Genomic DNA, 15,170 nt, shown 5'->3' on the forward strand with positions numbered 1-15,170 from the left:
ATAATTTATATTAGCACACTCTCATTTTGAATTAGAATGAACAGAAGATGAAAATCTTCTGAAATGAAAGCTGATAAATACTTGTCCATCTAAACGAAATGATGACAACCCATCTCTTGGCTTTCAATGTGCCTGTTTGAAGTGTGTTAATTGAATAAATCTGTCCATCAAATTATTTCTTGTAGGAATTGGGTATTTCCTCTCCATGATGACTATATGTTTTGAAAGTTTATGATTTAGTGAGAGCTGCCTGAAGAATCCCCAAAGTCACAGCTAGTATGATAAGTTGTCAAAGATTACTTAGGATTTCCGTCAAGTTTATTTTTTCATCTTTTATTTGCAGGGATTGTTCATCCAGTGGGAGAGGCTCATCGGCATGAACCACCCATTCCACATGATGAAGTCATCGTTGATGAAGGAAAGGATGCTGATGAATCAAATGAGAAGAAACATCCAGCAATGAAAGCTAAGCAGCCAAACGATGAAAAACAAGGGGTGAAAATTGAGTTTAAAGAAAAGATGAAAGAATTAGGGGAAGAAAAGATGGTTAATCCTGGATTAGAAGAAGAACAGGGAAAGGAAATTAAAAAGAATGTCAATGATGCTAGAAATGCTCCAGAGAGTGATCCAAAGCAAAAGGAACAGCCAGCTCAGGTGGAACCTGAAGTGCATGCACAAGTGGCAGTTCCTCAAGCAGGTGCAGAATTGCATCAACAAAAGTTGAAGGATGACCACGAAGCAGTTCCTGGAGAAGATGATTCGGTGATTCGTAATCCAGAAGGGAATAAAGAAAACATGAAGAACAAAGAGCTGGAAAATGGTAAGCTGCACCTGATTAGATCTACCTGCAAACTTGGGTTGTGCTGCAATGGATCCTGTAACCAGTACATTCTGCTGCTGCAGTGCACCAGTGCTGGGACAGAGGAACAATATTGAGCTGTGTGGCAGCGGAATTATTTAAGTAAATTTCTCACCAGAAAGATGAGAAATAAGCATTCCATTACACACAGGCACACAGGTTTGTGCGCACGCCACCAACAAGGCTCAAATTAATAGGCTCGGAAAAGCCATGAAAATGAACCATTTGAGCACCAAACTTTATCATCATGGTCATATGGCTCATCTGGTCAAGCTGCTGGTCAAGAGTGACCACCCCCCCGATTTTAATAATAGACTTCCTCTTCCTCCTCTTCCTTCCCTTTAGGTCAAGCAATGAGAAATTGAGTTGTCCATCTAAAAGAAATTGCAGCAACCTGCCTGTTGGCGTTCAATGTGCCAATTTAAAGTGTGTTAATCGAATGAATCCATGCATCAAATTATTTCTTGTAGGAATTGGGCATTTCTTCTCCATGATGACTGATGTTTTCTTTGGCCAAAAGTATTTTAATATCAGTTGACCTGTTAGCAGAAGTGGTTTTATATTGTTAATTTGCTGACTTAAATTTCTGCAATGCAGCTAACATCAGCAAAATGGCATCCTTTCAGATCTGATTAATCTTTCTGTGGTCAGGGACAAAAACTGAAGTTGTGGAGGTGGCACGCTGGATGAGAGGGATACAAAAGGGGAGGGGGGAAGGGAGTGCAGAGGTGAGCAATACATCCTTCAAATTAAACTGCCCAGATAATGTGGAGCTAATCTGTTAAAAGGGTATAACTCTGCTACCATGTGGTGCAAGCAGATTTTGTGCTTTTTATAATATCTCTCACATTAGTCACATATTGGTGAATCTCTCATCTGTATAATGTCAATTATATTTCTGTCCATTTTCATTCTCGTAATCTAACTTGATTATCCTTTTTTGGTTGGTACTTTTGTTTTCATAATTCAGCAAACAAACCACCACCACCTCCAATAATTTCTATTCTATTGAAAACATGTACAGTATCTCATTTTAGATAACTTTGTTAAAAAAATTGAGTATTAGAGGTAAAGTCACCGTGGTCCTACCAGACTATAAGGCTGTGCTCTCTTTCGAGATAGAGAGGTGACTGGTGGTGAGTTTTACCTGAGGGTGACCATGCCTCAGGTAAGGGTAGAGCTCGAGAGGAGAGTCCTTCATGGTAAGCTCAGTTGGTGCAGGAAGTGAACCCACGCTAATGGCATCGCAAAGCAGCTGTCCAATTAACTGAGCTTACTGATGTTCAATGGAAAAAAAAGTTACATTTAAATACACTCATACATGTCTACCTCTGGGTGTCAACTCTTACCCCACCAAGTCACCAAGGCAATATTAATTAGAGAAGAGCTGTCCACTGACCTAAAATTATATCTCCAGATTACTGGCTAAAATATGATAAATTACTGATGATTTAGAGATGCCGGTGTTGGACTGGGGTGTACAAAGTTAAAAATCTCACAACACCAGGTTGTAGTCCAACAGGTTTAATTGGAAGCACACTAGCTTTCGGAGCGACGCTAACACCTGATGATGGAGCGTCGCTCCAAAAGCTAGTGTGCTTCCAATTAAACCTGTTGGACTACAACCCGGTGTTGTGTGATTTATAAATTACTGCATGTTACATAGCAGTTTCATATAATTGTATTGATTTGTGAAGGACATTGAAGCCCTCTAGTGTTGGAAAATTGTTTCTGCAGTTGACTGAGGAAAGATAAAATTCTTGCCCGAATGTTGTACTAATTCAGATTTCTGTTGACATTTGTGGATCAATTCGTCACACGTGGAGAAGTCTGTTTGATTATTTTTCACCCTGTCCCATTAAGGAAATGAGAAGGATTTGCCAGCTCTGGAAAATATTGGTGCAGCTAAAGTATTGGAACCACATGTTCGTGATGAGAGAGACAGTGAAAATGCAGTTTTACAAGAAAAGCAAGATAGAAAGCCAGCTGAAGGTGGTGAGGGTGAGTTGTGACAAAGTAGATTGAGTTGTGCATTTTTAAAGATATTGAAGCACTGCATTATTATGGCAAGCACAACACATTTTTGTCTCTGTTATCCTTTGATACAGTCCTTCCCGCTCTCTCTAACCTCACCTCCCCCATTCCCTACTTAAATACATTTTTTAAAAAAGTGTTATAAAAGAAACATTGTTCTTATGCTCTCATGACAACATAAATTGCTTTACTTCATAGATGCAGAACAAAATGAAGTGACTTTTGAGAAATTCTGGCCTGTAGCTATTTTATTTACACGATAAACAGAATATAGCATGCTAATGAATGTTGCTTGTAGCTTTCCCCTTTGAATCATCATTCAACAAAGCAGAACAAGAAATAAAACAGGAAACTCTGCAGATCCAAAATTGAATTCTGCAGAATATGCATATTTTATTGAAATTCTTCAGTGCTTTATTTCTATGCTTTAGCTTCCCAAACCCCTCTATGACATGCAGGTTTACTATTTTGAGGTGGACAGGCAACTTGCAGGCAGATGATGTGTTCCTGTTGTGGACAAATATATATTGTTTACTGTGAAAATGTAGGGTGTCTCAAACATCACATGGTTTCCCACCATATCTTGGCGCAGGTTATTAGATCTCCTTACTGGAATTAGCTGAGTGGCAAACGTGTACTCGACTAGAAATTTTGAAGAGGTTCTCATTACCATATTAATAGATCTTGAATTAAAGTATTTCTGTTAACCTATTTGCAATTTTGTCCCCACCCCATTTTATTAAAAAGTAGATGATTTTAGGTGCAACCACACTCAAACTTAAAGCTTCTGTTCAAAAAATGAGCAACTGTGTAGATTTAAAAGTATAAAGCAACAATTCAGCTGCAATGTTGTGCAAGAGAAAAATTGCTGATTTAATGTTTATCTTTTTTCCAACTTGTCCAACTTCTGATGCAGCTGGTGAAAAACATATGGATCATATAGTTCTACTGAAAGTGATTAAAGAACAACAGCAGCAACAAAAGCGGCTTTTGGACCAACAGGAGAAACTATTAGCTGTCATTCAGGAACAGCACAAGGAGATCCACCAACAAAGAATCGATGAGGACAAAGGACAGCAGGGTAAGAATCATTATGAAGAACAGAATAAAGGTAACCAATATTTTATCACATTGAGAACCAATGCCTGATGAATCTCCTCTTTATAATCTGGATCATTTTTACTCGTTTAGCATAAAGGGACAAAATTGAGACAAGTCACTCATGTACTGATGTGGCATCAATTGTCATCAAAGTTGCTTAATGCTGGAAGAAGGAACTTGAAATGACAGATTTCTCAACATTGGAAATCCAAAGTAAAATTTACATTATACCTTTTTTAGACCAGTTTTGATACATAGCTAGGTTCTATAATGTTTTACACTACAATATATTTTCCTTTAAATCAGCTATTGTGATTTTTTTTTCACAGAGCAGACATGGGATGTTAGAATTTGCAATATTTTAGTCTGTAAGCATATGAAATGTCTGCATTTGTATGTTACTCATGAATTCAGTGGCCATAATTTGATGTTTGAAAAATTGCTGTAAGAACTTTTAGCCAAGAACTTTACTACGATCAGTCATGTTTGATTGGCATCTTAAAATAAATGGAGATGATGCACAAAGAATATTTCTATATTATCAGCCAGCCCTTTTACATACATGATATACCATCTGTTCGTTATTACAACTCTTGCATTTCTTTCCATCATTTGTCATAACTCACATCAATTTAGCCATGGAGGGAAATATTTAAATTTTGTAACAATATGCTTACTCATAAGCATCAAGGTACTATTGCTGTACTACCGTAAGTTCTATCAGACCAAGGCCTATTTGAAACAATGTCTTGTGCATTCCATTATTGTTATCTTTTTTGATTACCTCAATCTTGAAATATGTTCATCTTACTGATTGTGTGAGCACTGGTTTGTAATTTCCTTGAAGTTGTACCTGCTCTTGTAATCGTACAGCATTTTCACTTATTGACAAAATTTTAAACAGTAGATGGGCGATGGGAATATATAGAATGGGACAACTATATAAAGGAATAGTTTCAGACATTCAATCAGGTAGCATTTTTCTGTTAAAACAATACAGTTTGCTGAAGCCATGTTTAAGTTTAGACTCAGTTTTAAGGGAAGTCAGTGGTATGTAACAAATATTCTGAAGTTGTAAGTGGTGAGTAGGTAACAAGAATGTAAGAGATAATATATATGTTTGAAAGGAATTTCTAAAAGTGCCACCACAAAACTTCACGTGAGTCTTCTGTAGAATTCGTCTGTCTTGCAGTAGTTTAACCAATTGTCTTCTGCTCCTGACATTTTCAGCTTAAGCCGTACCTGAAATTTCCAACTACGACTTCTCTTCTCTCCATGTTTTTCATGTTGCTTTGGAGTAAGAATACACAAGCTAGACCCGTGTTCAGTACAGATCATGGAGTGCAGTCCAGCATATCACTGGAGCAAATATTGGCGTCAATATTTATTAATTATGTTAATGAAATCATTAAATTATCTGTATTTTGGATTGTGAAACAAGTGACAAGACATTTTATACAATGTAAATAGATTTACTGCTTTACTCCTCAAGCAGGTGACTTATTCAGTAATGTGTAGTCCGGTCAAAGGCTTTACAGCAGGGAAAGAGCCCAAGCAGTCTGTGCCAGTTATCAAACATCCTTTTAGTAGCTACATTTTTAAAAAATATTAGTTATATTTAGATGTAAAATGAATTAATAGTATGAATGGATGTCAGTAATATGTAATATTAATAGATATTAGGTATGTGTAAGGTACAACTTTTTAAAAATTACTACCAAGTGATAAATTTTACAAAATATTAAGTAGGTTGAATGGTGACAGTCTGAGAATCACCACAGCAAAAGATTTTGCCAAAGTAAAAAGGCATGCAATTGTGCATAGTTTTTATTCTTAACATGGGATGTGGGCATTCTGATGAAGGGCTTATGCCCAAATTTCGATTCTCCTGCACCTTGGATGTTGCCTGACCTGCTGTGCTTTTCCAGCACCACACTTTGAGTCTGACCTTCAGCATCTGCAGTCACTTTCTCCATAGGATGTGGACGTCACTGACCAAGCCAACATCGGTTGCTCTTTATCCAAGTGGAGTGCTAGGCTATTCTAGAAGGCAATTACTGTATATACTCGTGTAATAGTTGAATTTTTTAATTTTTATACTCAATTTATATGGTTGACTATTACATGGGCATTAGTTTTGAGGGGCTAAAATTCATGCTGCAGTTCGCAATACCATATCATTGGTGAAGTTGATTTGATCGCTCAACTAATCCCAGGTAAAGGAGAAAAACACAATGAGTTTCTGTAAAGGTAATTACTGGATAAAAGCAAGTGAAATAAGAATGGATTACTGGTAGTAAATTTTATTTATCCATATCACTATGAAAATTTAACATAAAAAGATTCATTGAAATCCTGCAAAATCTCACTGTTCAATATTGTCTTGACCTAGTATAACGGCACACTTAAAATGAAACATTTATTAAAATCTGAATATGTAAGCATCTTGAACTTTCCAGCCAAATTCTTTAGTTTCCCTCCCATTTACACTCATATGTAATGAACCTCAGCAACCTGTCAAAAGAATTAAAAATATATGTAACTAATATATCTCACTTTTATTCAGATATAATGGCACAATTATAATGATTAACATCTTAACGATATTAACTTTGGGACGTGTAGTGAACAAAGTGCGATAAGTACCAATAGACTTAGTACCGGCCTGAATGAATGAATCAGAACGTGCTGTAGTAAACCAAGTGGCTAACTAGAGTTATGAATGATTGGAGACGCAATGGGTAGAGTTACCAGTATGAATGAACGAATGCAATTTTGTTTAAGTAGGTTAATGGGAACATGCAGTTTCCTTTGTAAAAGGTTTATAATGTGATATTCCCCGGTTGACATTTACATGAGATATGTGGAAAATACAAGATTTTTTGGCCAAAAATACGGGGTCGACTTTTACACGAGTATAAACAGTAAGAGTCAACCATGTGTCGGTCAGACTGAATAAGGATGGCAGGTTATCTTCCCTAAAGGACATTACTGAGCCTAACGACTTTATGACAATCAACAATGGTTTAATGGTCGCCATTAGACTTTCTTTAATTCCAGATTTATTAATTGTATTTGCCGAAATAGGATTCAATCCATGTTCTGTGACAATACCAGTCTTCCATCTCCTCTCACTAAATCTAGCCAAACATGTAACATTGATCTGTAACATGTTTATGCTGCTTGGAGCATCACTAATTTGCTAGACTTTCAAAAGGCATGGAAAGGCAACAAAATATTATTTAAGTTGTTGAGCTGTGCAAAGAATCTTTTGGAGATATTTTGTTTATTTCCCTTAGGAAAACCTGCTTGAGCAGTATGGGAACATGTGAGGCTTTAATGTTATGAGGAAGTGAATAGATTAAATGTCAGTTTGGGAAGTTGTTCAAAGGACATTGGGGTGAAATATGTAGAGATTAAGAAACTGACCTAAATTAAGCTAGTTAATATAGTAAATTTATGGAATAAACTGCTATCAATTGCCATGAGTATTGAATCTGTCACATGTATCATTGTTCTGTTACCAAAGTCCTGGTTAAAACCGAGATAAAGTGAGGACTGCAAATGCTGGAGATCAGAGTTGAGTGTGTGGTGCTGGAAAAGCACAGCAGGTCAGGCAGCATCTGAGGAGCAGGAGAGTCTACGTGTCGGACATAAGCCCTTCATCAGTAATGAAAGACTTAATTCATTCCTGATAAAGGGCTAATGCCCGAAACATCGATTCTCCTGCTCTCCGGATGCTGCCTGACCTGCTGCGCTTTTCCAGCACCACCCATTCTACTTCTGGTTAAAACAGAGCTGGAAATTAGTGGACATTTTTAAGAGTACATGTGGAATTGCATTGAGCAGTGTTGGTCTTTTTATTATTTAATGGCCTGTGTGTATTCCTGGAAAACAACTGTATCACCTTTGTTTTTTTTAACTTCTGTAGACAATGAAATCCCTGTGAAAGAGCAAGCAGATGAAGCAAGTGAAGATCAGGTGAAAAATGTTGACTCTGTCAATGGACAGAAAGCAGTGAAACCTAATGTGATCAATGCTGATTCCCAGGTCAATTCTCCTCAACTTGGTCAGGATCTGCCAGCAGTTGATCACAATAAGGATGGTGTTGAACTTAAAGATGCCCTACAAGAAGCTTGGGGCCATCTCCCAGGTAACCAGGATCAGGTTCTTGATTCGAAACAGAAGGGTGGAATTGGAGCTCATGTTGAACCCCATCAAGTTGCTCAAGTCACCCCTCAGTCTAGAGATCGTTTTAAAGAAGACCTCCAAAAAATTGAGGCTGTAGACCTCTCAAAAGGAAGAGATGGTGAAAGGATGGTGCCGCATCTTGATGCTGAAGTCCCAAAAGCAGTTCCACGTGTCAAAGGAGCAAAACCTATCCAAGCACATGGAGTGAGAAACCCAGATGTTCCATTGAATAATGTGGTTAAAATTGAAAAGAAAGGACCTGAACCTGGAGAAAGAAATCCAAATGTTCCAGATAATGAGGCCAATGTCCCAAAAATTTCTGAAAATCTTGATGTTAAAGCAAAATCAAAAGAAGAGGTTCATAAGATTGAATTAGAAGCTGAGGCCAATGTGTTAAAAGTGGAAGAAGCAGAAAGACATAGGAGTTACGATAGGAATGAGAATCTGAAAGTCAGAGATGGGGATACATTCCAGGAAAACCCTAAACAACCAGGACCCATTGAAAACAGGAAGGAAAAGATTCCGTGGCCTGTGAATGCAGATAACGTTCAGAAAGGTAAAGGAGAAAATCTTAACAACAAAGCACAAAATCTTGATGAAAAGAAAATTGAGGAAGAGCAGAAGGCTTTAAAAGGAAATATTGATTTTCAACATGCAGACCCAAACGCACCATCAAACCGTAAGGAAAAGAATCCAAGCCAGAAGAATGGTGAGCCATATAAAGATTTGAAAGTTGACGGAGGTGGTGACCTCCGTAGAAAAAAGAGAGACCTAAGGTCAAGCATGGCTGAAAGCTATCAAAGTGACAATGATAAGTTGATCATCAGCCTTGATCCAGTGCCAAACTTTAAAACCGATAATCTCCGAAGTGCACTGGAGAGTCAAATAAAACAGGTAGCAGGAGCATCATTTCAGATAATTCAAAGTCGAAAGATAAAGCAAGTGACAGATACAGAAAAAGATACGTGATTCAACATTTCCAACTTTGCACTTCTAGGGGGAGTCTGTTTTGAAATTCAAATAATGACATTCCCTGGATGTTGTTAAGCTGTCTTGGTGTCCTGTGTGCAGCTCATACAGTGTCGCATCTGCATTGCATTGTGTGAGCAAAGTCTGCTGAACACAGATCAATTAAGTCAGACTTCAATGAGAATTCTGAAATAACTGGTCAAATGAATTCAGAGAAAACCAAATAAATATCAGAACCTAGTTGCCTGCTGAAATAATGAATACAAGGAGATTAATCAATAACTGTACCTGTGTAGCTCAGTATACTACTTGCTTAGAAATGCTGTTTACTATAAGGCATTGCTCAACCAGAAAACTTAGTGTCTGAATTACTGGAAACTGCAATTTGTTATTCTGTGCACATCCACCCAGAAGCCACCAAAACTGAATGAAAATGACTTTACTGTTGGGATTCTAACATTTAAATGTACCGTTGACTGAATATAGGTCTGTTTTCAAACATTGGAAATGCCATTCCTAGTGTCTTTTTCTTCTCAGGGCAATGTGCTGTTTCATTGTAAACAGTAGAATTTTCTTGTATGCATTTCTAAATGGTTATTCATTAGGCTGGTTGATTGCATATCTTATTGTAAAGATCTTTGCAATTAATATCTAATTTGTTTACAAGTGTGCACGAGAAAACTAGCTCCCAGATTTACATATTATAATGGCTGAAGTTTTCAAAATTTGATTTCAAACTTTTCAACATTCCATGCTAAAATAAACCAATTCAGCACCTTTCATATTATATGCTTTAAAATGTGGTGGTCTGTTTTCTTAACTTGCTGCATTAATTCTTTGCATCCATAATAATTTTGACACTGACCCTGACTAACACATTCAGCACATTGTATGTTTCATTAAGGGTTAATTGTGCAATATTTAATTCTGACCGTTACCTCATGGACCTATACAGCATACTCCCATATTTCGTATGTCATCTGCAAGTTCGCAAGTGGAAATTAACTCCGATTAATACAGTTTTAGGTAAATAAATGTATAAGGCCCTGTACACAACAGTTTTTAAACCCTCATGTTCATTTGTAAAATACATTTTTGTATTTTTCCTTGCAAAGAATTGACTTTTTTTAAATTGCCTGGCAAATATTTTATTGAAAGTTTGAAAACTTGGAATGTCAAATCAGACTGAGTGTGAGATTTAGTCACCAGCATCTGGGCTGTTTTAGGTGAGGGCAAGAAGATAAATTTATATAAAATTGTATAACGAAATATATTTGAAAAAATTGACTTAATTCTGCTGGCCTACATTACTGATATTTTGCACACTGTGAGAAACCTGCATCCCATAGGCTGCAGCAGTTCAAGAAGGCAGCACACCATCACCTTTTCAAGAGAAATTAAGGATGGTCACCAATTGATGGCCTAGCCCATGAATAAATTAGACTGTTCAAAAATTTTCAACATGATGATGCCACCAGGTTAGCCCCGTTTTATAGTTTCTCAAAGATGTAATTTAGTAATAGATTTTTAAAAAACCAATTACAAACATGAACTCTGCACACATGTAAATAGTGTTCAAAGCATATAGTATCACGTATTCTCTGTAGACTTGGTACACGCTGCAGGTTTTCAGTTTCAGAATTGTCTTTGTTAGAATATCAATTTTATTTATGAAAATTAATCAAGACAGAGGATCAGGTTATAGTAACTTCCTGAATTATTTTGGCCTAAACATGGTCACTGTTTTTGCATATAAGTTTAGACCATTAATATCTTCCAATAATTCTTAATTTTCTAGCACATCATCAAATCAAAGCATGACCGCTAAATGAATTTTTCAAAAAGCTATTTACAACCTGTTCCATATTTAAAATAATGATAGCTGGTATCTGGTCACTGCCAGTGTTGTCGGAGAGCAAAGGTTAAAATTGTCAATGGATCAGTTACAGTTACAATCTCCTTTCATTTTAAATGTAATTTGCTAATGCATGCATTTTATGTATTTATCTTTTGGCAAACTTAAAGAACAATAGAGCATCTGTTGTTAGTGTCAGACAATTAGAGAACCTGTCTACTTTTAAACGATATAATATTCTGCGCCATCTCAGCAAACAGGATGAATCTGCACTCAGACCCTGGCAAATGCTGCTGAAGCTACTTGATGGGAGATGAGCAGACAGTGTTCATTTCCTTAGCCTCTGGATTTATTTGTTTCCTGTAGATAAGTGCCTGAGTTCCACTTGATGCCTTTTCTCAAGGTCCAATCAAGTTTTGTGAACCTATATAGGTAGTATAAGTTATACCTTCTACCGCATGGTTTCAGTAAGCGCTGAAATCTAATTTAATATTTCCTGGTATGAGTGATTGAAATGGCTCAAATTATTTCTACTTTTCTATCCATTTTCCTATTTAATGTTTTGCTTCCTTTAAAACATTGTGTTAAACTATAATGAAGACATTGTTAAAGTAAAAAAATTAAGGTTCAAAACTGTCAATTTTGCAGTTCATTATCCCACATGAATTTTGCAGAGTTTGGATAGTTTTTTATCCTCACTGTTAAAAGGTGCTGGCATTTTCATCCATTTGTGAAGCTTTTTAATACAATTGCTTATAATTTATTCATTACATACCAAAAACTTTCCCCTAATATTTGTAGGTAGATCTTCTTTTGGTATCATTTTACGCTATTTCTTGGCCATGTTGACTCATCCTAAGTCAGGATTGTTCTTTTACCAGTCATCCTTCATGTTTGAAATAAGGAGTGAATGAACTTAAGTCGAAGAATTTACAAGTGAGACTAGATGATGGTGAAGCAGGACTAAGTAATTGGCACTTTAAGCCAGGGAAACATTTCTGATGAAATCCAATGTTAAGCAACATTCCAAATGAATATCAGCTACAGTTGTAAAATCAAATGGAACATTAATTGCAGATACACCATGTATTCTGTCCAGTTGTAAGTGGTTCATTTAAAAATAAAGTGCAATTAATAAAAACCTTTGGCATAGTTTTTTTTCCTCTGTTGTATTTTGTGGAAATGTTGCAACTGGATAAAAGCTGACTTTTCTGTCTCATCATCACAAGAATAATGCTAGTTTGCTGAGCAATTTCCATTAAATGAATCTGTATTGTAAGAATAACACGCACAAGCAACCAAATCTGAAATAATTCCTGTCTTATGTGGTGCTGTCATAACTTGCATTAATTATATCAATTCTGTCCTATGTATTTCCATCCATGTATTTCCAGCTTTTCCATAATTAAGTATTTCTGAAAATACCAACGAATTGACAGTCACATTTCCTGTATCAAACAATGTCCACATCAGGAACAAATTGAAACAAATTCTTGGTGGCAGCACAGTGGCTCAGTGATTAGCACTTCTGTCTCACAGCACCAGGCACCTGGGTTTGATTCCACTGTCAGGCAACTGTCTGTGTGGAGTTTGCACATTTTCCCGGTGTCTGTATGTGTTTCCTCCCACCGTCTAAAGATGTGCAGATTAGGTGCACCTAATCTAAGATAACCATGCTAAATTGCCCATAGTCTTCAGGGATAAGTTGGTTAGGTGCATTAGTCATATGAAATGTAGAGTAATGGGGGAGGGGAATGGGTTGGGTGGACTTGTTGAGCCAAATGGCCTGTTGCCACACTGGTGGGATTCTATAATGAAACCCTATTCTGAAAAGGCAAATTATTTCAAAGAGAGCTTTCAAAAGGTTATTTCATTTCTTTTTGTTGGTAGGTTCTTCATATTGGCCATCAATATTGATGTTTATAAGTTGGTAATTATGTATTAGCAGTTTTGAGCCAAATTTGTTTTGATTCATTTACTACAACCTCAGTTCTGATTTACTGCTTTCTTCATTTATGGTGAATCAACAGTGTAAATGCAGCTGTGCCAGTAAAGACCGTGCCTTCTCCAGCACATGATGCAGTACAACTCTTTAATATCTGTTATGATTCCAGCTGAGATTACTACTGGATAAGTCAGATCCCAGATAGAAATCTGGCTTGATAGGCCATATTTTCATTTTCTTCAATACACTGAAATAAACATGTGGCTGCAGATTCAGTTTTATCAGTGAAACAATTTTGTTCCACAAAAGAAATCAAAACAAAACTGAGCAAGTTAAATACAATAGTTTGAAAGACTTCAAAACACAGCATAGCAAAATCCCATCCACTGCGGTTTTGTCAATTTGCAGTTAATCAAAATCCAGAGATATTTTCCTTCCCTTTCCAATCTTTAGGTTTACCTCAACTGTTTACCAGTGCCTGATCTGTGTGCTGTGAAGTACTTTCCCTGAACATGCTCTCAACTGAGTACTTAGACTTTTAAGCTGGGCATTCTAACCAAACACTCCTGGTCTGGACGTTTTCAGAAACCAAAATCCTTGTGTGAAGCTAACATTCCATTAACAGCTCTGAATAATCATCTTTACTAGGAGAAATCATACTTGCATCTGACTTCAAGCTACACCCAACAGCTTTTGATGTAAATATTTTTAAAAGTTTGCTCATCCCAGATGCTGCTACAGCTAATGTTTTTGCTGGCCTGTCATAAACCTCCACAGTATTACTGCTAACACTGTTGCAGTTGTGAATGCTGCTCTGATATTCTTGCATTTACTTAAATTTTCTGTGCTATTAAAAATTTTCCTGTAGGAGCCACAACAGTATTGAAGTTGGGAACAAACTAGCAATAAAATTCACTAATCAAACATATTGCAAAAATTTTGAATTGTCTGAAGCACAATAGAGTTAGGGCTAGATTTACTTGGCCGTGTCCCACATCCCAAATAAGACTGTTGGTTTGGGAAATCCACCCTTTGCCAGATATTGGATCAAATTGGCTCTTTGTAGCTGACCAGTCTGGTCAACTGGTGGAATTGTTCTTCCTGGGTTTGGCTGAAAACCAAATCATTGATATAAACTCCACAATTATATAGTTCCCTAAATGACTTTGTTGGCTAATGGTTGGAACACTTGCTAATTTGATAAGTCTATCTAGAGTTACAAAAGCTGATTTCATAGTTCTATCATTCAATGGAACTTGTCAATATCCTTTTGGCGAATATATTTTGGTGAAAGATTGTATCCCATTCTTTCAATTCAATGGAATGGAATACAAGTGTCTTTTGGTTACTATGTTGACTTTGAGATAATATTGACTCATTACAAGCGTCTGATTTTGGTATCATGATTGGCACGTTCCACCTACTAGAGTAAGTTGAATCATATCATTGACAATCGTGATCCTGATAACTACTTTCACTTGAGCTGATTTTTCCAGATTGAGCCTGTAAGAATGTTTTGTAGGTAACAGATCTCTAATTAATATCACAAAGAAATTTTAGTCTGGTCTATTCACAAAAAAAAATTATGATTCTGTAATAGCTTTACATTTTTTCAAAAGATTTATGGAAATAAAACCATGCTATCAAACATTAAGAACCCCTGTAATGCAAATTGATTGCTGGAGGATTAACTTCAATTTTCAATTTGTTCTCCAAGTGTTTTTTCACTTGTATAAATCTGCATTTTTCCAGGACTTCTATCACAATTATATTTCTTACCATATTAACATGACACTTTTTGGGACCTGTCTACAATACTAGCTGTTTAGATCAGAGTGGTGCTGGAAAAACATAGCAGGTCAGGCAGCATCACAGGAGCAGGAAAATCGACATTTTGGGCAAAAGCCCTTCATCAAGAATAGAGGCAGGAAGTCTCCAGAGTGGAGAGATAATTGGGAGGGTGGGTGGGGCTGGAGAGAAAGTAGCAATGAGTCCAATAGGTGAATGGGGTGGGGATGGAGGTGATAGGTCAGAGAGGAAAGTGGAGCGGATAGGTGGGAAGGGAGATTGGCAGGTAGGATAGGTCATGAGGACAGTGCTGAGCACTGTCTGACCTGTCAATCTCCCTTCCCACCTACCCTTTGCTACCTTCTCCCCAGCCCCATTAAACCCCCCCCCCCAAAAAAAAACCACCATTTATCTCTCCACCCTGGAGC

The 15,170-nt window shown here is 36.9% G+C and overlaps 1 protein-coding gene across 3 annotated transcripts in view; it reads left to right on the forward strand.

Annotated features, from left to right (window-relative positions):
* Positions 1–12,150, forward strand: part of slc38a10 (solute carrier family 38 member 10) — a 141,190-nt gene extending 129,040 nt beyond the window's left edge. For 2 of the 3 annotated variants that reach the window (XM_060844922.1, XM_060844924.1), the window contains 4 exons: positions 344–820; positions 2,723–2,860; positions 3,810–4,004; positions 7,926–12,150. In XM_060844922.1, the coding sequence (XP_060700905.1) occupies positions 344–820; positions 2,723–2,860; positions 3,810–4,004; positions 7,926–9,154 (2,039 nt within the window). In that variant the 3' untranslated portion in view covers positions 9,155–12,150. The remainder of the gene's footprint in view (positions 1–343; positions 821–2,722; positions 2,861–3,809; positions 4,005–7,925) is intronic. The other variant, XM_060844923.1, reaches the window with a different exon arrangement.
* Positions 12,151–15,170: the final 3,020 nt, after the last annotated feature.

Source organism: Hemiscyllium ocellatum, chromosome 25, assembly GCF_020745735.1.
Source record: "Hemiscyllium ocellatum isolate sHemOce1 chromosome 25, sHemOce1.pat.X.cur, whole genome shotgun sequence".
Taxonomy (NCBI): Eukaryota; Metazoa; Chordata; class Chondrichthyes; order Orectolobiformes; family Hemiscylliidae; genus Hemiscyllium; species Hemiscyllium ocellatum.